This window comes from Lycorma delicatula, chromosome 1 (assembly GCF_047948215.1).
Source record: "Lycorma delicatula isolate Av1 chromosome 1, ASM4794821v1, whole genome shotgun sequence".
NCBI lineage: Eukaryota > Metazoa > Arthropoda > Insecta > Hemiptera > Fulgoridae > Lycorma > Lycorma delicatula.
The window spans coordinates 3,762,922-3,788,368 of NC_134455.1; the positions used below are offsets into that span (position 1 = coordinate 3,762,922).

General features: G+C 31.9%; 1 protein-coding gene across 1 annotated transcript in view; it reads right to left on the reverse strand.

Annotated features, from left to right (window-relative positions):
* The window catches only part of na (sodium leak channel non-selective protein na), a 231,003-nt gene that overhangs the window by 205,249 nt on the left and 307 nt on the right, over positions 1-25,447 (reverse strand). The window contains exons 2-6 of the mRNA XM_075361924.1: positions 23,687-23,872; positions 18,970-19,193; positions 14,819-14,947; positions 13,507-13,652; positions 4,585-4,832 (exon numbers count right to left, since the gene is read on the reverse strand). Coding sequence (XP_075218039.1) covers positions 4,585-4,832; positions 13,507-13,652; positions 14,819-14,947; positions 18,970-19,193; positions 23,687-23,872 — 933 coding nt within the window. The remainder of the gene's footprint in view (positions 1-4,584; positions 4,833-13,506; positions 13,653-14,818; positions 14,948-18,969; positions 19,194-23,686; positions 23,873-25,447) is intronic.

The window sequence follows — 25,447 nt, forward strand, 5'->3', positions numbered from 1 at the left end:
TTTTCTGCCATATGAAACTACAATACATATCCACTACATTTTTTTCAAAGATGAATCAATTTCTTCAAAGTTATGAACGCAAATTTTGATTGTGTGTGAAGAAGGAACTTGACCGCAAAGTAGGATCTCATAGTGTCACTGGAATACTCTTTTTGCAGCTGTCACACTGTCACCATGTTAGTAACACCCTTACGCAATTGCGTGCTCTTCACCATTTCAATTAAACCATCATAATTAAATGTCCATTACTGCTCTACAGTTTAACATCTTTCTCCCACTTATGGTATACCTACAGGGCTGCCAACATCAAATTTAAATTTCCTGATTCTCTGTGCCACCTGTATAACCAGTTTTTAGATTTTGTAGTTATTTTTTTTTACAACAAATTTTTTATTTTGAATGGTTCTCCATGTATATTAATAATACTACTACTTATTTCTCAGTTTTCCACACTTTTTTCTCTGAATTATTATAAGACTGACAAAAACACTTTTCTTTCTACCTTGGTTCTTCTCCTCTTCAGATTTTTTTATTATTTTTTCTGTCATTTCTGGATTGATTTATTTCAATTTATAAAAAATTGTAAGGTTTCAAACAATCAGTTTTGGAACAAAGCATATGTCAAAATCAAGGGAAACTGTCCAGTTTCAATATGTAAACAATTTGTAGTATCAGCACATACATATTGTTACAAGGTCAATAGCCACATGAAGCTCATTAATCACCATGATTACAATATAAAGAAAAATTAAATGGGTTTTGTATCCAATTCCACTTTAGCTAAATTTGAATTGGTTTGTAAGGCATGAATATTGATGTGTGTTCAATGAAGACCTCATAAAAATAACAGTCAGTCGATGGAACAAACAACTCTGTGAAATGGGCAGCCAACTAAAGCAGTCATGTCCAAGACGACCATCAGTGTCTGACAAGACTGTTGAAGCTGTACAAAATATTATTTACACAGCCTGAAAACCATCAGCGCAGAAGTGTTCGGTGGATTTAAGTGTTTTAAAAACAATTTTCACAATGTTTTAAAAATACTACACTTTTAAAAATACTACACTGTTACTTAGGTAATAAAGGTGTTACTAAAAATTTATCCATAGAAAAAAATTAAGTGATTATATTTACTGTAGAAGATAAGGTACTAATGGTGGGGAGTTTTTAAATGAGTACATTTTCAGTAATGAAGCTTTGTTAGCATTATGGAACATCAATGTGACAGCCCACAAGTTCATATGTGTTACACAATTGGATGAGAGAGTTATCCTTCCTTTTAGGTATGAAATACCAAAAATTACAATCTCCAGTACAATGGAGCTTCTCAAAATTTTGCCATATTATGGAAAACTATCTAAATGAAACTTCCTTAGATACGGGTTGAATGAAAAGGGTGAAAAGTCTGGTTTTCAGGGTCTCCATATATTACTCCTACGGATTTTTAATTGTGGGATTATGTAAAGGACATAAGTGTTCTCTGTTTAAATAGCAAATTGACAAAAAAAAACATTAAATTTTTGAATAATGGATGAAAGGGGGTTTTTGTATGTAGTATCAAATACATGGGTCCATTAAAAATTTACTGAATCGATCGATTAAGTTGCTGACTATAAAGAAATGTGATGTGTTCATATTGTGTAGAGAAATGTTAGTAAATGAACAAAACGGTCGATTTGAAGATATTCATTACAATAATTAAAAATATGACATTAAAAAAGTAATATACCAAAAAAAGTGAACCTATCAGTGACACTACATTTGAAAGCTATGCTTTATAATCTTCTGGAGGGAAATTAAAGACAAATAATATTAAGGTTAAATTTAGCAACTCCACAAATGTAGAACCAACCTCCAACCCATAATTAGTGGTGACATAACATTAAAGAATTCTTTTTAAATCTTGATTCTTACCTACTTCAACTTGGCCAAAATGATAGAAATTTTCTACAGGAAGACAACAGGTGTGTACACAACCAGACTACAGCAAGCATAGAAGACGCTACATCTAGAATAAAGTTTTGAACCAAAAACCATGGTTATAAACTATTAACCAAATTAAATGATAGAACATACATCTGCAGAGTCATCAGTTCTGCCGATGCTACTTTAATGCTGTTTCAAGGAAAAAATATTAATAAAAAAATTAGTGAAGGAATGAAAGTGTTCATTTAATACTTTCACTATAGAGAATTATTTAACTTATTTTTGTAACCTATTAAATTTGATAAATAGTCTGATAATGACATAAAAGTTATTATATAAGATTACATAAAAATTTGATATATAACCTTTACTAGTATATGGTGATAATTTTTACTGCGAGAATGTCTACATCTGTCTACTAAGATATCTTGAAATATATTGCCAAGTTACCCCAGTTTACCACAAGCAAAGATCCCAAGTTTACCCCAGTTTTCAGTTCTGTTTACAGTACTAGAAATAATCTGAACTTTTAAAGAAACAGAACTAGTTTAAAAATTATCAATAAAAGCCCATTTTCTAGATATGGAAAATGAATGGTACAAAAAACCCCCAACATATGAAAGCCATATGCTTATCAGTTAAAGTAAACCTGAAGGATTTTTATTTAATCATTAAAAATATAGGATTAAGCAACAATTCATAGTTTTCTGTTTTAGTTCTTAATAAATATTTAGTTTTAATTTCAATTAAATAAAAAATCATATTTATATTTTGAGGCTAAAACATTATAATTAATAGCAAACTAATGTTAGTAATTGTAATATACTGAAAGATTAAAAAAGGATGTTTGTGAAAGCTGTCTCTGATGATTACACAAAAACATAATTGAAAAATAAAAAATATAATGTTCAATATAATACAAAGACCACTGACTGATTCTTTAGCTGTGCCATTAATTTCACTATCCTAACCGCAAAATAGTTTATCCTAACCACAAATTGATAAAGAATTTTAATCTATCATTCTGTGATCAAAAGCAAAATGGAGTATTTTTTTTATATATTAATTTTATAAAGAAATCATCTACAAAAAAGACTCATGCATGATTAATGATTTCATAATCTTAATATGAGGCATGTTTTTAAAGTACAGTTTTGAAATTTAAAAAAAAACAAGTACACTATTCTTAACAATTTTATTTTTTTATCTACTTTTCAACATAATTGCCACCAATATTAAGGCACTTGCTGCATTGTGCAACCAGCTTTTGAACACCATCGTCATAGAAGTCTGCCGCCTAACTTAGTAACCACTGCAACACGATTGCTTTGACAACATCATTGTAATGGCACTGACCACCCAGATGTTTCTTCAAATGCAAGTTGTTCCCAGACAAATGATGTCACAAATTCTTGAATTTGATTAGCTGCATGTGGACAGGGGCATTGTCTCAAGAAAAGGATCCCTTTCCTCAGCATGCCACGCCTTTTGTTTTGGACTGCGTGGCGCAGGTTTTATTAAGGTCTCACAATATGTCAGAGTTTATTTTGTCACCACAAGGTAAAAACTCCACTAGCAACACCCCCTTCCTGTCCCAAAACATCATACACAATGATTTACCGGGCTGAAATTTTTGCTTAAACTTCACTTTCTTGGGTGATGTTGAATGCTGCCATTCCATAGATTGGTGCTTCGATTCCGATGTAACATAAGCCACCTGTTTCGTTGCCTGTGACAATTTGGCTTAAAAAATCACCCTTTACACAATTCCTCTTGATAAAAGTCAAAGCACTACCTAAAGGTTTGGTTTTGTACACCTCAGTCAACATTTCTGGTACCCAGCGTGAGCACAATTTTCGATAATTTAAGTGTTTGGTCATAATTTCATAGACAACACTTCTTGAAACTTGAGGAAACTCTTCAGATAGTGAAGAAATCGTAAAGCGTCTCTCACTTTTTCGTCAACTTTCTGCACCAAATCTTCAGTAATGACAGAAGGTCATCCATTCTTTTCCTCATCGTGAAAATTCTGGCAGCCATCTTTAAAAGCGCTAACCCATTTTCATCGCACATAATATTTTCTCTATACACTTCACTGATCTGATGATGAATTCAGCCACTTGCGTACCTTTAGCACTAAGAAAATTAATCACACCATGTATTTCACAGTTGGCAGGATTCTCGAACAGCAGAGTTATTTTAAATACTCGCAAACAAACACAGTTAAATATTACTGTAATGGTGTCTGTGGCTTGCCAATAGATGCAGGTACACAGTGCACATGTGTGGAATGCCGACCACAGCGTAGCAGCAGTGGAATTTCAAAATAGAACTTACTTTAAAAACATACATATAAAGAGATTCATAAATACAAAAGTACAAAATGTTTTAAATTTAATTCTTTTACTAGCTGCATTAATTTTTTTCTCAATGTTCAAAACTTTTACAGAGATCTCTGCTTCATCAGAATATTTTAATCATGTTTTGAATTTAATCTTTATAAAACTTGATAAAGTAGATATCTCTACAAAAACATACTATACATACTAAAAGTGTAGGAAAAAATAGAGAAATGGAAAAATTAATGTTTATAAATACTTATATTCTGCTGCTAAATACTATATTTGCTAAACTGTTTATTGAAAATACAAAACTAACCTGCGAAGCTGATTTATTTGTCATATGACCACGGATTCCCCACATCTGTTGAAATTGAACTCTAATTTCATTGAATGTTTCAGTTATAACAGCAATAAATACATTCTTAACAAGCCACGCCAAAAAAAATATCATGGTGCTAAAATAAAATACAGCTCGCCAGCCAGGCAAACTATCTATAGCACGGTACATAATAAATACCCAGCCTTCTTGCGAAGCAGCTTGGTAGACAGTAAATATGCTTGTAGCTAAAACAAAAACATTGTAAAAATAGAAATCAAAATATAATTACAGTAGTAAATTTGATTCATAAGTGAAATGGTTTCATTGGAATAGCTAATTATTTATTCATTACACTTATTAATTTAACTTATTCATTAACACAGACATGATACAGTACCTTTATTTATTTGAGTCAACAGATGAGGTGTGGAGTAATTAGAGGAGGAAACCATTAGTTACAGAGTTACTATTGTTGACTTCAGAGAATTGTAAATACTGTATTGTGTTATGTGTATGTGAAGGTACCCAGTAGCATGACAATTTTTTTAACGAGAAATTAATTTGTCTTCTTGAGCGTGTGTTGCATGAAGATGACACAGCACATTGACATAGTGCTGAAGTTTTTTAAACATTTTCTAGAAATTTCTACTTCACACAGTAATCTTATTATAAGATTGTGTAAAACAGGTTCCAATAAAGATAAAGTGGAAAACCATCTAGACTTAAAGATTCAGAAGCTACTGAATATTTCTGACACTATTCAACAAAATCCATCAAAACCAATGTGTAAGCTAGAATAGCAGTACAAAGTTGAAAGTTGCTACTAAAAAACTAGAATAGTCAAACTACAAGAACTGTCAGACAAGAACTGAACCTTTTCCCCGATAAAGTAAATCTTAATTGAAGTACGGGTTGAATTTAACAGATACTGCATTGTGGATCATAGATTCTTTTAGAAAACTAGGAAAAATAATGATGCTTCTGAAATTTTAATTAACTTTATAACTACAGACAAGTAGAAAGAACAGTTATGCCTGGTTCCAACGAGGTGGCACTACCGCAGGCACAGCTAACTCAATTGTCAAGTGCACAGTAAATTTCTCAAAACCTGTATAACATTAAGTTGCAGCTGAAGTAAACGACAACATACTGCTTAATAATTCTATTTCTCTTTGCACTTCACAGTTTCAAAATGCTATTCAAATATCATCCCATTTGTGCATTATTATTATGCAACCTTAATTTTAATGGTCTACTTTCACTTTGGTATTTCTGTAATCTTAAAGAGAAATTTAAAAAAAATTCATGATTACATAAAATCATCAATCTATTCAAATAGTCTTCTGTTTATTAATAATAATAATATATTTTTTACACAGCTAAAACAGGCTGATGTCCAAAAACAGTTACTGACAGATGATAATGAATTCTGTAGCATGTGAAAAATGCAATGTCTGACCAGGGGTTGAATTCAGAACCTACCAATGAAAAGCAGAGATGTTGCCACCCACAGAGATCAACATAATAATATTATTAAAAAAATTACTAGAATAATGAGAAGCTAATTAAAAATCAAATACTTATAATCAATCACTTGCTCAGCATCATCTAATATGATGGTAGCTCTAATCAACTGCTCGCACTGTACTTATTCATCAGCTGCTGTGACTGCTAATGCTATAGAACCTGGCATCAAATAAAATTAAAAGCAACATAATGAACTCTGATATATTAGGCAAGATTTCATAAGAAAGAATATAATTAAAATAACAGCAGTCAACCCATATATCTGAACTTAAAATTAATAAGTGATGTTAATTAAAATTTTGAAGGATTTTTACATTGGTAAATAAAAATCAGATTTATTCACTTATGTAACTTAAACATTACTTTAACATTTATGTAACTATTTAACCACCCTGATACAGTTATCATACTTTTTTTGTGATAGGTGATGAAATTTAATAGTATAAAAATGCCAAGCTGACCAAGAACTCAGAACCTTCAGAATAAAAGTCAGAAACACTACCACTACTGTGTTATCTGTTAAGATTAATTTGCAATTTAAATTAATATTTATTTAATTTAGATTAATTTTATTTTATCATAATTTAAATTAATAGAGACTGTTATTAATTAATGTAATTACTAATAAATATACTGTTAAAAATAATTTGTAATAAATTATATTTATTACAAAAATATAATTCTTTCATTAATGTACTTATAAAAATTTTTTGGATGTGAGGATTATGTCCTGTCTATTTTTAATGTTCAGTGGATTGCTGATTGCTTGCAATTGGCTGAATCAAAAATCAAAATATAGATAACTGGAAAATGAAAAAAGATTTATCATACGTACAAAACATATTCTTATGTTTAATGGAGATATAGTGATAGTCAGTTTCATTTTGACATCATGAAAATTACTTACCCTTCCCCGCTTCAGATTATGAAACCGAGATAGGGCAAACAATACAGTAATTATGTCATTTGTTTTTACCTACTGCATTTACCAAGCAGAATAAAACAATCATTACATCGTAGTTCATGTTTGACCAATTAATGTTTCCATCACTCTTTTCATAAGTTAATCTTATAATTAGTTTAATGTATATCTAAATTTACATAAGTTTTGTGCTATAGAAATGGCAAATTTAAATTTTTTAAAAAGTACATTAATTTTTTTTTAAATTGTCTAAAGCAGAAGTAAACAGTCTAGATGGATGAATATTTGGAAAATACACATTCAGATGATTACACTGATAAACATAGTTTTTGTTTCCTACCATGCGAAACATGATTTTAATCTGTTTTTTGATGTTGAAAATGAATATGAATTCAGAATCTTTCTATCACCCACCATTTTTGAAAAATTTTTAAACTTTAATTAAGGATTTTTTTCCATTTTTCAGTGTATAGTTAGCATTTTAAGCTCCTATATTGTATTTTGTTACTCATTTTCTATTAACTTTGTTAACATAATTTGTAAGCTACAAATAAGTAATACTAAACAAGAATTTAAATCATATCATAGTCATATATTAGGATATCATATCTAATACTGAAGAGTGAGCCTTCACCAACAAGATTATTCATGTCTGTGTAGGTCAAAACATGTAGCTGAAAACACAGCTGTCTTGTTTGTATTAAGCACTGGATTTAGAAATGAATTAATTTTGTTTACTCTTATTGTTGTCTTAACTTTGTTAATAGTGCACTGTCATAATGCCTCGAAATTGTGTAAATGATGTGGATGCCTTTTGTTATGAATGTGGTGAGTTTACCGTGAAATCAAATAGAAAAAACATTACATCTTTAATTAAAAAAGTATATCATTTGTACTTTCAGTGTAAAATTGGTGATCAGGATAAGACGTGGGGTCCTCATATAGTACACATTAATTGTTCTGTGTATTTAAGAGGAAGCTGAAAAGTACACAGAAGGCTTTGCCATTTGGTGTACCTACAATTTGACGTGAACTAAAGGATCATGTAACTGATTTTTTGTTTAACAAGCGTGTCTGGAATTTCTAAAAAATCTAAACATTCTGTAAAATATCCTTTATTGCAATCTGCAATCAGGCGTGTACCTCACAGTGAAATTATTCCAGTTCCTGAGCCACTTGCGAAATGTATGTTTTGAAAGCTGTGTTGAAGAACTTTCTCAGTACATTATTGATGAAAATAATTTGGTTTATTGCACAAATATTGATAAGCTTATGTTGCACTTAGGAAAAGTTCATAAACCTGAGGACTGGTGCCTTTTCACAGATTAGTCAAAGTGTAGTTCAAAAGTGGTTCTACTATACAATGGTAACAAATATCCTTGCTTATGGTATTAATTTGAAAGAGACATACAATGTGATGAAAGATGTTCTTGAAAAAATAAATTATAAAAAACATAGCTGGAACATATGTGGTGATTTGAAAGCTATAGCTGTTTTGTTTAGGCATGCAGATATGCTATACTAAGTACAGGTGTTTTCTTTGCGAATGGTGCAGCCGAGCTAGGGATAAACATTGTGTTACCAAAGAGTGGAAGAAATGAGACAATTTAACACCAAATGGGAAAAATATTATTCATGATCCCTTAATTGAAAAAATATTTTTACTCCCTCTCCTTATCAAGCTAGGAATGAAAAATTTTATAAAAGCAATGAAGAAGGATAGTCCTGGATTTTTGAACATCAGGCAGAAATTTCCAATTGTAAGTGAAGGAAAAATTAAAGAAGGAATATTTGTTGGTCTTCAAATAAGAGAGATGGTCAAAGATGATGTATTTAACAAAAGTTAAAAATGTAGAAAGTGCAGCACAGGCTTCATTTAAAGACGTTTGCAAAACTTTTCTCGGCAAACAAAAATCCAACAATTACCACGATATTGTTAATCAACTTCTTATTTTATACAGAGCTATGGGATGAAATATCTCTTTGAAAATACATTTCCTCTACTCACACCTGGATATTTTCCCAGAGAACCTCGGAGATGTAAGTGACAAACACGGTGACTGTTTCCACCAAGACATTTTGGTGATGGAAAGCCGCTATAAAGGGAAATGGAATACTAACGTGCTAGCCGATTATTGTTGGACATTAATTCGTCATGTGCGTGAGGCTATTTATAAAAGATAAGCATCAGCAAAATCATTCTAACACAGGTATGGCCATTCAAAATGATGAATTCTACAATTTTAATTATATTTTCCATTAATTTTTTTAAGCATAATTTATTTAAAACTAAGGGTGAGAGAAAAATTTTATTTATAGATCTGTAATGTGCACAAAAAAACAATTCAAGAAATGATATCACACTTAGAAAATCATTAAAAAATTATTTTTTGTCTATTAGTGTTACCATTTAAAGTAAACTATGGTTTAATGAATAACCAAATAAGCACATCAACTTGTCACTCAACATCTTGGTTTGATATTGACTGCTTTGTCATTTATATTTATTTTTCCTCTCTTCCTTTATTATTTATTTATTTTGCAATCAATACAGATAGGGTGGAAAGCTGCCTGCAAGCAGTAGAACCTCTTTCAAAGTGTAAAATGTACATAATTTATTTAAATATTTGTTTTATGCATAATGTTTTTAAATAATCTTTCTTTGCTATACATAGAAAAGTAGAAAAACAAAATAATTACCGTATTGCTTTGAATTTAAGATGCACCTTTTTTTACAGATTAAAGAGTCAAAATGTCAGGTACGACTTAAATTTGAGGTGTATCTTCAATTGAAGGTCTAATGCCATTTGAAATAAATGCACAGTTAATACGTGTAAAGCTGAAATTTTTTCAATCCGTATACTTGTTCAACATCCAATGGAGACCAGTCAGGAAACATGAAAGAACATTTATTTGTCATCATGTTTAGAACGTACACAAATTTCTTGAAAACTGACTCATCTCAAAGAGCATTACATCTCAATAGCTTTTTTGCAGTTGACATCATAATTTCTTTCTGGAATTTGTGCATGTGCTCTATGTATGATGACAAACATTTTTTCATGTTTTCTGTCTAACATCCATTCAATGATGAACAGGCATATGGTATACTTACTATATATATTGTAATTGGTCCGTTTTTTTCATAACCATTCCATTCTACCTATTTGTTGTTTTTCTAACCATTTCATCATGGAAAAGTGTTTCATATATGACGCAGACTTTAAATGCAAGGTTATTTTACCACACTGAACAGATTGAAAATTGTGTTGCCGGTAAACGAAGCAAATGTGCATTAGTGGCGTAATATGAAACAGAGATTATTTGCATGTATACAAACGAAGAAATCTTTTTCAAGACCAAAACATGGAAAATATCTGGAAATCAATGCTGCTTATTTCAAGGAAATCCACACAAAAGGTCATCCAGTGACAAGAGATGGACTGATGTTAAAGGCCAGAGAAACTACCAGGAGTAATGGTCTTCAACTTAAAGTTAGCCATCGATGGTGTGAGAAATTCATGAAAAGGCATGTCTCACACTGCGTTGTAGATCTCCATTTGCGAGAAGTTATCATCAGATTACGAGCATAAATTAATACAATATCAATGTTACATAATCGATCTATGATTAAAGAAACAATAATGTCTCAGTCAAATTGGTAATGCTTATGAAGTTGCTGTTCTTTGGAATGTCACCAAATTACACCGTGAATTACACCAAATTACAAGTGAAATTGGACAAAAAACAACTTTAAAAACAACTGGACATGAAAAAGTAAGTAACTGTTATGTTGAGTGCTACTGCCAACAGAAATAAATTATCACCATATGTAATTCTGAACAGTGCCAAAAGAAAGGTTATGTGTGATTGTGTAATTGTTCAAGCTCAACAGAACGCCAGCCTCTGTGGTGCGAGTGGTAGCATCTCGGCCTTTCATCCGGACATCCTGGGTTCAAATCCCGGTCAAGTATGGCATTTTCACACCCCCTACACAAGATTGGTTAGGATGTTTACGGGAACAAAGACCAGGTTTCTGAAACGAAACAGTATGTTAGTGTTGGATGCTTTTTGTGGTCATTTGTCTGACAACATTAAAACAAAACTGACAAATGGAAAATGTAATTTGTCACACAAAACAGAAAAAAAAACACTAATAATAATGATAGTTGTGCTTGCTTATTTCTCTGAAAATTATATTTACTAGTACAAATATTGTAATTTAACCTCACTCACATGATGAATCTCTAATTCTAGAAAACACCCTGAAGTATGAGATTTGGCTGATATGTTAAATTCTAATTTCAATTCTAATTTTGCTACTGGAGTTTTACAGTTCAATTAATAGTATACTGTCTCAGGGTTGGCCAGCTGGAGAATAGAGAAAATCAATTTCTGAAGTATATCTGAGCCATATTAAAAAAAAAGTAAATAAATTAATATTTATAAAGTTCTTTCTTTCCAAAAAATAAGAAAAAGTAAGTCACATAAAATTAATCAATTTTAAAAGAAAATTTTTATGTACATCAATTCTCTGACTGATAAAATAACAGTCAACAATATAAAATAATATAAAGCATATATTTCATTAAACATAATATTGTAAAGTACTATATATCATCCAAACAAACACAGAATAATGCAATATATATCTGACCCTCAAAACAGACATTAATTCATGATCTAAAATCAGCAAGCTAAAGTTGTTATAAAACTGTGAAATTAAGATATAATATAACAATCTGCAATTTTTTTCCTGGGTTTTTTTAATTTAAAGACAGTTACCGAGTCATATAATAAAATTACCTAAGAACAATCCAATTCTACAACTACAGTTGTGAAAGTGTAAATACAAACTGTATTATAAGACTATCACAAGACAAATTAAAAACATTAAATTAAAATTTTGAAACGCTAATAAAATGTAAATTTGGTTCAGATGACTAATAAAATATTAACCCTTCACTGGCAGCGATGTTTTATGGTTGTAGGTGGAAGACATTTTCAAAAAAACAAAGTTCATGCAAAAACTCATACAATGTGTTTTTTCTAAATTCTGCCAACAATCTGATTAAGAAACACTTTAATTATCCCGGGCGAAAAAGCTTACATGAAAACGGCACAAATCTCACTGAGTGCACTAAAACTTGCAAATTATAGGTGACATTTTTTTGTTTTACATTGAGTTTTTTCATGTAAGACACTGAATAATAATAGTAACAGTAGTAACACTGGTGGTAATAAAAAAACAGCAATTTTGAAGTAGTGCACCTAGGCAGGGAATAGTATATGGTTTTATTATAATAATAATATAAATATTTTTATTCATTTCCTTCTGAATTTTTGTCTCAAAAATTTTGTTTGAATTCAAATGAATCAAGCTGAAAATGAAGTTTTTGAAGGAACAGTTTGTAAACAAATTACTTAAAAATGAGTGAAAAACAAGAAAAAATAATGCACGCGTCTTGTTACATATGCAAGGTCATTGAACTCATCTGATAACTGAAGTAAAATGGTCCCCAATCACATTGTATCAGAAATACCCATCTCAAATTGATTGAAAGAACATCTCCCGCCATCTCTTGGAATTTATATGTAAATACGTAAAGACAAATAGCCAGTTGCATTCAGAAACTCATATATGGGTTTCTGCCCTCCAGCTTAAGTACAAGCAGCCCATACATGGATTTCCACCCGCAAAGGGTTAATAATTTTGACTAAAACAAAAACAAACTATAGTAATTGTATTATTCACGACACGAGATCTGTTTGCAAAGTTGAACTGTAACTTTGGGCATATTAGTGCTGTATGGGTGCGCTACTGTTTACAATGTTGGCTAGATCCTCATGAATATCGCCATCGAACAAATCCCCATCAACATCAATCAAACTGTACAATTGGCAGCAATATGTTGTGATGAAACCATCAGTATCTATTTTCATTGCATTTCATAATCAGAATGCATGGATCAAAGAGTCTGTCAAAAACTTGGACATTCTTGTTTAGAAACCACTGCTATGAAATACAAAGCGTATAACAATCAATCTAGACATGATTGACAAATTAAAGAGTAGTTTAGGAGATTTAAAAATGGTTGTACTTCAGTTGAAAATTATTGTTCTACAATGAGAGAATTGTAAGGCCCGAATAGTTTTTGAATTCAAAAACTGTAGCTTCAGAAATCTTGAGCTAAGAATTGGGGATGAGCCTCATGGCAGCAAAATGTGTTTCACAATTACTGTTGGAAGAGCAAAAGTATTACTGAGTTGAAGTTACCCAGACCCTGTAGCAAAATTAAAAAACAATTTACCACAAAAAAAAACCACATCAAATATTTTTGTAAGGGATGTATTTACAGTGTACAGTATTAGTATATTATTAACAAAATGTTATCACTTCAAACATAACTAAAATATTAATGCTAAGTGTTCTATAAAGTTACAAAACAAAATTCAGATAAAGATCTTACCAAACTCATCAAAACCATTAAATCCCATGATATAACGAGACAATTCTAATTTCATACATTTCATGCCTTCAGGACACTGATAACCTGAGTCTGGTTCAGTAGAACAAAATGTATCTGGTATGGCTAAACTGTTTATAGTGACATAACTGAAAAAAAATAAAAAATACATTAGTATAAAAAGTTAATGTTTTAATAAGTTACAAAGCAAACGACCAAAGTTAAATAATAAAAAAGTAAAAATAAAATGCAGACTGTGTAATCAAATTTTAAATCGGAATAAGGATTTATTCCACTCTAGTACTAAACTTTAAAAAACGATCAGTTTGTATAAAAGAAAAAGGATGATTAAAGGGAATGTAGACTGATGTTACAGAAGCAAAACTACAAACAGATGAAGATGCACACTATGGAGAACCAGATAGTAACTTTCAATAGAATAGATATTGTTTCTCCATAAAAAAGAGAGATCTCATACATTTCATCATCCCATAAGCTAGTACTTCGGGTATATCATTAGGTAGTCCCTTCTTCAGACAATGAGATGAAATGACAATTTTGTACCATGTGAAAATCTGACATTCAAACCTGACTGTCAGGTTTGAATGACAAAGTCATCAAACTTTGTCATCAGACAAAGTCTGAATGATTCAAACCTGGGACTTCTGGATGCCCAAAACACTACCACTTGCGCCACGGAGGCTGGCCTATTAGCTAGTACTTAAATCTAAGTGAAGTTTAGTAATAAAAACTAAAAATATTTACAGTTGTCTCAATATAAAATATAAGCCTTGGTCACACTAACACTAGCACCTCTTTAATTTCAATGAGCATCTGTTTTCCTACTACTTACCAAAATTTGTCTTCTAAACTACTAACACTGAGAAGAATAATAGTTCAAAGTTCCACAATGACTCACTGAAGAAGTGTATTGTAAGGGGTCCTATAACTAATTTCATGTTTTAATAATGAACCCTGATATAGGTCTACATTTTATATATACTTACATAAAACTGGCTTGAAACTGCATTATTGTTTTCAATCATTTCAGTTTACAGTAAAACTTCTTTTATTTACAGTAATTGAAACATTGTCATAGGCAGTACTAATTACTAACTCATTTGAATAAGAATAATGCCCAAAAAATAACTCGCAAAATAATTTTTGAATTATTAATTATAAAGCAAATTATTATAAGTATCATTATAAAATAAATGTAATCACACGAAAAACTAAGTAAGATAACAGTTATAAAGTAGGAAAACAAACAGAAAAAAAAAACAATTGATAAAATAATAGAATTGGATGCACTTACCTAGGATCAGTAGTATTAACAACACAATGGTTCTTTAATTCTCCAAAAAACTGAACCCCAAGCAATCCATACAGTGACATAAAGAAGAGAAAAAATAATGTAACATTATATATCTGTTGGCTAGATCGCCTGTAACATAGAAAAAAATAAAGAATCACATGAATATTGGAAATTTATCAGATTATACAAAAAACATTTTTAATTTTGCCATACCAAATTGGATTTAATTTAATATGATATTTTGTAAACCTACATTTCATAACATTTTCAACAATTTTTTATCTTCAGTGACAGGTTTGGATATTTTCTAGTATGGTGTTCACTGATATAGTACTACTACAAAAGAAGCTCTGGCAGTTTTGAGTAAGAAAGTGGTGTATTTATGTTTTGTTTGAACAATGTATTAGAGATTTGAATTGAATATCTTCATTTAATCTCTATTTGTAAGCTAAAATCTCCATTTTTATAAATATGTAATTTCGCATTTGTGTAGGCTGTTCTTAATGTTGATGGATTTGCATTCTGGTTCTATGACTTTATTAGGAAATGTTAACTTTATGTTTTTATGAAATTCTTTTGTATATTCACTGTACTTTTGAAGTTGCATTCTGTTTATTAAATATAGAAACTTATGCAGCTGCAGTAGTTTAGTAAACAAATTTCAGGGTTACTGTCTTTAATCATTTTTGTTTGATAGGAATATTTCTGCATGCCCCTTTTATCAAGATTTTTCAAATTTAAGAGCTATATTTTCTTTGTCTTTGATTACAAATGTTAGTGTGATGTGTTTTTTGTTTCAGCTATTTTTATTAAACATTCATTGTTCAATATTTATTTTGTTCATGAAGGAGTCAATGTGTGTACCTATTATACGATGGAAGTTCAATAATTAATGAAACAAATTGATGTAGAGAAAAAACAATTTATTCAATGACAATGAAACTTACACATTTCAACAAAGTCTCTAATAACATTTAGACATTTGTCCCACCATTCTGTGAACTTTCTAATTCTTGCAGCACAGAAGTCTTTACCTTGCTATTTGGACTATTTGTGTACTGCTTTGTTGTCACTGAATTTCTTGCCTTATAAAAAATCTTCGAGCAGCCCGAACAAATTGGACAGGGCAAGGCCTGGGCTGTAAGGAGGATGTGGCAACATCTCCCAACACAAATTCTTAACCATTTCTCCCATTCTCTGAGTGATGTGGGGTCGCCCAATTGTCATGCAAGAGAATCACACCTTTTGAGAGAGCACCCTGATGTTTTCACCTCATCGTGGGTCTCACTTTCTGTTGGAATGTATTAGAATAGTACTCACTGTTCACAGTAAAGTGTTCTTCTACAGTCACTAAAAATTGGGCTCTGCAAGTCTCAGAATACCATTATCACTTTACCAGCTGACGCGTGAGTTTTGGAGCTTTTTTTGGTGGGTTATATCAACTCAAGACTTTGTTATTTGGATTCAGGTTTGAAATGGTGTATCCATGTTTCATCACAGATTATAAGATCTAGAAAGTCATTACCTACTGCTTCAAACCATTCTTTGAGCTCAGAACAAATGCAAATCTGGGTGTCTTTATGTGCTTGAGTCAACTGTCTTGGAACCCATCTCAAACACATTTTGTGATAATTCAGCATGTCATGAATGATTGAATATGCAGTCTCAACAGTAAAATTACATAAACTAGCAATATGGGAAATTTTAATGTCTGTATTAGCAAATAAGATAATTTATGAAAGTTTGCAGTGTGGTAGCCGAAACTTCAACTGGTCTGTGTTCCAGCTTGACCCTCAGAATGTTTTATTATCATTGAATGAACCGTTTTTTCTCTATATCAATTTGTTGTCTCATTAATTATTGAATATTCCTTGTATATTTCTTTAAATTCATTTGTACAAGCTAGATATTTTTTACAGTGTAATTTTGGTAAGTGGTTTTAAAATCAAAGTTACTGGAAGCTGGGCTGAAAGACATGACATAACTGATTTTCTCTTTACACAGAAATTCTATTCTTGTACGTTGCATTTAGTTATGGAGGAAATTAAAATTTATCATGTTTATAGTGAATTGCAAAGAACTGCATATCATTTATTTTCGGAAAAAAATAAAATGAGTTTGAACATATGGTTAAAACATGTATCTTAAACATATTCACTAAGAAAAAAGGTTATCTTTTAAAATACTTTATAAAAAAATATTGGATGTAGGAGCCACATTTTGATGTTACAATTTACATTTTACAAATACCATAAAACAAGAAAGAAGTGAATTAAAAAAAAAAAATTAGATTATGCAGATAGATTTAGGCAAAAACAATTTCTTATAAATAATTTTTCTTAGAAGCAATGCATCTGGCTTCATATTTAATTTGACACATTATACAGGCATTCATTGTTCGGCATCATTGGCCCATATTTTTTTGAGGAGTTAAATCGCAGAGTAATAACATCTCATCGATACGTAAACATATTGAATGAATTTCTCTGACCGAAACACTGAATGACTTTCAAGGACATGAAATTTGGTTTCAACAGGATGGTGCTACCAGCCATATGACGAGACTCGCAATGGATGTTCTGCAAGAAACCTTTCCTGGACATTTGATTTCCCGATTTGGCGACATTCCTTGGCCAGCGCATTCACCTGATCTGCTGTTTGTGATTTTTTTCTGTGGGAGTATCTCAGACATAAAGTCTTCAGTAGTCGACCACAGTCAATTGCAGAACTCAAGGAGGCCATTCAACGAGAAATTGAAGCAGTTACACAAAAGATGATTGAGCGAGCAATGTCAAATTTTAGAATGAGGTTAAGTGAGTGTGTGAAGAGTAATGGAAAACATTTGGACGACATAATATTCAAATACAAAAAAATCTATGTATATATTCACTATATCTATGTATATTCACTATATATGTAATTTGATGTAATTCACTATGTATATTCACCATATCTATGTATATTATTCACTATAAATTGCAAAGATTGATCTTTAATTTGATATATTAAATGTTTTAATAGTACGAAACACAGTTTAATTATTATCCCTCAAAAATCATCAGGTTTATTTGCCGGACCCTGTACAATGATTTATGAATTTTCTTATGAAAAAAAGAATGTCTTTACATACATTCTTTTTTTCATAAGAAAATTTTCTGTTTTTTTTCCATGATGGTTGGTGATTATATTAATTATAAAATATTAACTTCTACATAACAAACCAAACTAAATTTTATAATAAAATGTTTTTAAAAATTTACTTCAAATCGGTTTCAATTACTTTCCAACCATGTTCAGTGGGCTGGTGCTGCTGTTCTCACAGTAGCAGTAATATCTCTCACCACAAGTAACATCAGCTGATGCCAGTATGAGAACGGCAGAACCACTCTGTAAAAATTACTGCAAATATGATCAGAAACTTTTAAAACATTTTATTAAATATCTGGTTCAGTTTTTTACTGAAAAAGTTTATATTTTTAAACTGAGATAAGGAAAAATAGTAAGTATAATGTTCTGTGTAAAAAAGTATCCGTTTAAAAAATTTATCAGGATTTTAAAAATGAAGTACATGTTAAGAACATTTAATAAAATGGTTGTAATACTTTTCAAAAATTTGCGTAAAAAATTCAAACGAGCACTTTGTTTTATAAAGTATTATTATAATTTCAGTTTTGGTAATACTTCACTCAGCTGCCAAAGGAATCTACTAATTATGAAGACACTCATATTAGACAGTTTTTTGTAAAAAGGATTAATAATTATTTTTTACCTCAAAGACCATCATTAGGTATTGCTTCAAAGGACGAGATTAATGATTTGTAGTGTGTGAAAATGCCATGCCTGATAGGATTTGAACCCAGGACCTCTGGATGAAACGCTGAGATGCTATCACTCGTGCCATGGAGGTCGGCTTGTAATAAGGATTGGGCAGGAATGAAGAACTGAACTATCAAACCTTTTTAGCAAGTTATTAGCATTTTAACATTTGAATAAGAATTCAAATCGCTCGTGTGAAAAATGCCTGAGCAATATCATCGCTCGGAAATATTATTTATACGTTATGTGTACATTAAGAAATTTAAAAATGATTAAAAAAGTAATCTAGAAAAACAATTTAAAAATAACTTAACATATATATCAAAAATACATACTTAAATATTTGATTGATACGAGATTTTGGCATTGAAAACTTGAGGAAGACTCTGATAAATCTTATCATAATTAAAGGGCGAGGAGCTCTGAGAATTGACAAGTAGCTGAATCTTGGCACAATGCCCAACATTTCAAACATCTGAAGAATTACAGATACCCACAAGAAGAATACCATACTTGCATCAAACTGACACCAATGATCCTTTAAATATGGAACTTCACCCTATAAAAAAAAAAATATATACGTTTAACATCTATTAATAATAAGAAAAGTAACAGAAAAGATAATATTTTGATTTATAAATCTTTTAATACTTCTGATCACTTTTAAACTAAAGATAGAAATAACATTAAAAAATTAATTTAATTTTTAAAAAACACAGCTATGTTCAAAAATTTGAAGTGGAAATTCATGAAATGTTAATACAATCTGAAAATACTATAACAAAATAATCTGCAACAAGAATGATCATATTTTATTCAACACTCAATAAATCTCCAACAGCCCACAATTAAATAAAATAAAAGAGTAAGTGGTATGACTATCATTATCTGTATATACCTTTTGATTACATTTATAAGCACAAGCTTTGTTTAACATCAAAGGGAAAATAATAATTTATATAAAATTTCAATGAAGGTAATACATCTCAAGTATAGGATAGATTAGTAAAAATATTCATTTGAGAAAACTAGTGTCAGATAGGGTTGTTGCCTTAGTGTTTGATGTTAAACTGTTGAACATGGTAGTGATGTTTTTGGTGCTCCTGGTTTTTTCTCAAAATCAGTGGTTAAAAGTTTCTTACACAGTTTTTTCTTTTTTTTTTTATAAATATCTTAGTATTAACTTTGATAGACGCTCTGATGTATTAAATTTTTAATTTGGTTGGTTGGTTTTTATTTTGTAGTGTGTTTAAAATTGAGGCGTATGGCCACATGGCCAAGTGCATTCAAAGAATTAGTTATACTAGTGTTAGTATATTACTACTTTAGTTGTTTTATTCAAAGCCCAATATGTACCTAATATCTCCACATAGAAGGAATACAGTGAGCATTTGGTTTGTATACCGTTAGGTCAGGGCATCTCCGACCATGACCGATGTTAGGGAGGTAGGTAAGAAGCATAGGCGGAGGAGGGGGCCGTTGAATTTTTCTTCAACCTCCTTGAACACTGGTTTTGACAATGATGGTTTAGAAGTAGATATACGGGTGACCATCTAGGAGGGTATGAACCCACTCATTAAAGAGTTTTTGCAAGCTGGTGCCCCCAGCTTAATAGCTCTGCTCCATCGGCCCATGATCTTTTGATGGAAATAAATGGTTTGTTTTCCTATCTATCAAACCCAAAGTGTACTAGTGTTGCTACCAAGAAGAGATTATTGCCTCGTCTCAAATTCTTCCAAGCGGCTTTCACACCTCTTGTCAAGGGTTTTGAAAATCTTGCCTCAAAACCTAAGGAAGTAACAGCAGCCCATAAACTAGCCCTGGCCCCAATGCAGTCGCATAGGTATGCTGAGGTGGTTAGATGTGAAACCAGCCAGTCCAAGAAGCCTGAGGTTGCGTTTGTCAGCAGAGCGGAGGGATCGACTGTGTCCAGCAGTCAGCTGAAGAAAGACCTCCAGATTGCCCTTCGGGGTGACCGGAAAGGTCTTAAAATCAGGAACATCAAAGAGACCAACAAAGGATTAGTTGTGGTAGCAAATGATACGAAGACCATTCAGGCAATTAGAGATTCCACAGCAGTTAAGCGATTGAATGTAAAAATAGATCTGAAGAGAACGTGTAGGCCCCGCATTGTACTCTACGATATTGACCACAACCTTGCCGATGAAGATGTCTTGTCCCTCATTAGGGAGCAGAACACTGATTTGGATGAAGCTACCTTCTGGCAGGACTGCAGGTTGGTCTTTATAACAGGTAGGTGCGATACCCAGAAATATCACGGGGTCTTTGAGGTAAGTTCTGGTCTCTTTCAAAAATTTATGTCTGCAGGCAGACTATTTATCGATTTAAGGTCCTGCTGCGTAAAAGAGTACGTGGATGTCCAAAGATGTTTCAAGTGCTGCAAATATGGTCACAAGGCTAAATTTTGTAAGTTTGCCTTGATGTGTCCCCATTGTGCCAAGCGTGACAATTATTCGTATAGGTCTGAGGCTCCGGCTGTGCTAACTGTAAGAGGTTCCACAAGAATCATGAGCACCCAGTTGTTAGTAAGGAGTGTGGCTGTTACATAAGGGCCATTGCACTGTACTTTAATTCCTTAGATGGTTAGGTTCGGTCAACTAAATACCCAGGGTGCTTATGTAGTCCAGGTTGAGTTAGGTGAGGTTGTAGAGACAAAGCCTCGATGTTGTCCTTCTGCGGCACCCATATGTAACTAGAGGTGATCTGCCAGGCTTTCACAGCTGGAAAACGTTTTGTGTAGGGCATATCTGTATGTCTGCAATTCTGTGCAGGAAGTCGCTTAATATTGCCCTTATACGCCAGGTTTCTGACACACATCATGACTTGCCATTTGTGGACAGAACCTTACAGTTGTTAAGTTTATAATTCCAATACAGGGATCTCACTGAGGAACAACTAGCAAGATGGGATAGGATCCTTCGTATTGTGGGTCTCCTCTTTGTTGGAGTTCAGATTGGAGATTGTTTCTAGGGACCTTGACGGCCTGCCATTAGATGTCCTGGCAGAAAATTTCACTTCTGCGGTGGTGGCGGCAGCTGAAGCTGCCATTCCTAGAGGCAGTGGCTGGGAACATATTTCTGGTTGGTGGTCTCAGAATCTGACAGCGATGAAGCAGTCTGTGAATCGACTGAAAAGGGCTGTGCAACAACAGGGTGATCCCGATCAGCATGCGGCCCTAACTGGGGATTACCGCAGAAGGAGAGCTTTGAATTAGGTTCTCCAAGCATAATTCCTGGCGCCAATTCGTTCAGGAGAAAGGGAATTGAGACCCCTGGGGCACTGCGTATAGAGCCCTTGGACATAGCGCAGGAAAAATGTACTCTTGTCAGCTTTGCCAACCCGTGAGGGTGTAGTAATTGATAAGGACCATGTCCTTAATATTTTGCTGAATGATCTGCTCCTGGATGACACTATGGTGGGTAAGGTTTCATACCACCGGCATGTCAGGCGGGAAGTCGCGATTTTCGAGACCAACTTACAATCCTCTGAGATCACTGAGGTGGAGGTATACCAGGTGATCTGTAGTATGGCACAGCACAAGGCTCCTGGATATGATTGTATCACAGTGGAGCTCCTTGTCCAAGCGCTTCCAGTAGTCCTTGGTCCTCTAACTGGAATATATAATTGGTTGCTCTTTGCTGGCCACTTTCCAGCATATTGGAAGCATGGAGACGTGGTGTTGTTGTTCAAAGGTGGCACAAAGATCCTACTGTTAGTTCCTCTTACCATCCACTAACACTCGTGCCTGTGATTGGCAAGGTTTTTGAGAAGGTCCTATATTTGCGTATTAATGTTAGATTGACCAATGATCAATAACTGATCATTACTTACTTTAGTTTAAGGGAATCATGTTAGGTTGGATGTGAAGATGTCTGCGGCCTTTGTGAAGGCGAAATTTAATTTGTATTTTACTGATGCAAATGTCTGCTGAGGCATTTACATTGATGGCATCCCAACCGAGGCCTGGCTGATGACTGAGATGTAATCAGTTAGAGGGTCTAAAGTCGACCTCCGGTAAAGCCCATTCAAAACGGCTTGGAACAGTGAGGGTGGTGTGGCGACCGGTAACGTCACAAGGTGGGTGTCTTCCCCCTATCGGGTTGTCTTTTTCCAATTGATTCACTGGATTTAGATGACTCCATTCTTTTTGATGGTTGGGGATCTAAAAGGCTAAGAATCACTCCACTAGTGCAATACAATACCATTTTACTCTAAAGCCAAAGGAAGACATTTTTTAATAGGCCATAACTTGAAAATAAAGCATTCCTAGATTTGTTTCATTATTTCATTCAGAGCCTTCAGTTTATAAAACTTACTAGGAATCTTCTGGAACACCATGTCAGGGCCGGCCCTAGGCAGTAGGCAAGGTAGACAACTGCCTTTGGTGACAAAACTGCCTGAATTAGAGCACAAAAAAAATAAACAACCCACAAAAATATATTTTGATTACTTGAATCAAGAAAATAATATATTCACTATTTATAGGTAAAATAATATTATTGTTCTAGTTTTGTTTATTATTTTAAAAGTATATTTAAATTATCTGTGAAAGTAGTAGGTACTAGTTTTAGTTTGTTGTTGTTGTTAGCTTGTTAAAAATGTAGATTTTATTTTTCAATAAAACAATTTTCTGTAAATCTGTATTAGTATTATTGTCTTAATCCAATTTTATATTACTTTTCTGATTAACTTGGTTCTTTTATGATTCTACTTCTTTTTTTTTTTTTAATTTTAAAAGTTTTTTTTGAAGTTTGGAGGGTGACATTTTTTGGGTTTGCCTACCGGAGTAAAAATATTACAGCTGGCACTGATCATGTATAAATAGTTTTAAAAAGAAAATATTCTTAGCTCCACTGAATAGTATTCAATCAGTAAGTACTTTCAATTACATAATTAATAATAATTATATTCTTACTGTAACAAATCAACTAGCTAAAGAATTCTTTTATTGGTCTTTAATTCTATATTTTAACAGCAATTTTATAAGTAACTGGAGACATGTAATAAAATAAATACAAAAAAGTAGATTACCTTGAGAATACCTCTTATATGCATTTTTGCGATCATTTCTGCAGTAAAGAGGAATGTTATAATAAGATCACAACAGAAAGTCACATATTGTAAAGGAGGAAGGCGTTCAAATGTTTTAGGAGTATTTAAGCTGACAGACAAAAGACTGACAAGAGCACAAGATCTAATCAGTCGTCGCACCCATAACTGTAACAAAATAATAAAAATGTAATAGGTATTTTAATAACTTTTATGAAAAAAATACTAGTTTTTTTAAATACAATCATATATTATGTTATTTCAAAAAGGTTAATTAAAATGAGTCACCTAATTTTGAATGCAACTTTGTCTGAAGGGCTACAAGCTATACATATTTAATATAATTATAAGTTTGTTATTTAGCAAGAAAATGCATGTATATCAGTTGCCAAAAATTAACAACACTGGTCAATTTAAACATTTTAATATTCAACAATTAATCCTTTAATAAAAATTAAGTTTATTTGGTTCATTTCAAGATGCCCACAGCCGATCTGTAGTTAGTCAGTTAGTTGTTAGATGGCATCACTGAAAGGAGAAAATAAATAAACAGTGCATATTTTTTATTTTTAAACACAAACATTGTACTGTAATATTAAAATAATACAATGAAAATATAATAATAAAATAGTAAAATAAAGTAAAGTATTTACACTATTTCATAATACACAGAACGTTAAAATATATATATATAAATTTATATAATAAATAAATCTAAAAGTATAAATTTAAGGATAGCGAGCGTAGGTTAAGTTTGGTTAGATTATATATATTTATTACATAAAATTAATTTTAATTTTATTTATTTTATCCCTTCAGTGGCACCCTCTAACAACTAACTACAGATCGCCTGCAGGTATCTTCTTGAAAAGTACCATTTATTTTACCCATCAAAGTGCAAGAGATGAAATCCTGTTCATCAAATTTGAGTTAATTTCGCAAAGTTTGCAAGTTAAGAAAATAAAACAACTTAATATCACTTGTACGTTATATAATGATAGCATTTTAAGTAGTTTTGGTATACAAACTACACTAGTTTGTATTTCAGCATACGATATACACACAGAATATAGCTAATGATTGCATTTATGAACTCTACACTCAAATACATAGCTCTGCTAATGGCTCACCAATTGATAACATGTTTCAAAAAATAAATAAAACAAAACAACCACAGGATAGAAAATACATACACCTTGATAGAACCAGCAATGTAGGTGTACCAGTAAAACTGTAATTATTTTAATAAATATTAAAACAGGTGTTGAATTGTATTGTGGTTCTAAAAAGGATAATAGGTAGTTCGCAGATGAATAATTATCGGTATGGAAACAGTCATCACAGTTAAACCTGATAAAGACTGTACTTATTTTCTTAAGAAATGTCCTTCAGTTTTAATGTAGCATAGATATTAAAATGGATTTTACAATATGAAATCGAAAGGCTGGCATTCATTTTATACAACTGGATACCAAAGCAATCTCATATATACAATTGACAAAAACATCTAATCAGTTAGTTGTCAAAATATTAATATCCAAAAATATTACATTTTAATGGTATCCTTAATTACCTTGAAACTGGAATGAAAAGACATTTTAAATTACGTCTTTCTTCTATATTTTTTAACTGGAGGATTTCCAAAGTTAGTGGCAATATTTTTTTAAGTTGCCGTTTTCAATAACTCAAAAAGTAAGTATTTAATTCCTTGCTGTGATTAAAGACAATTTTTTAAAACCCAAA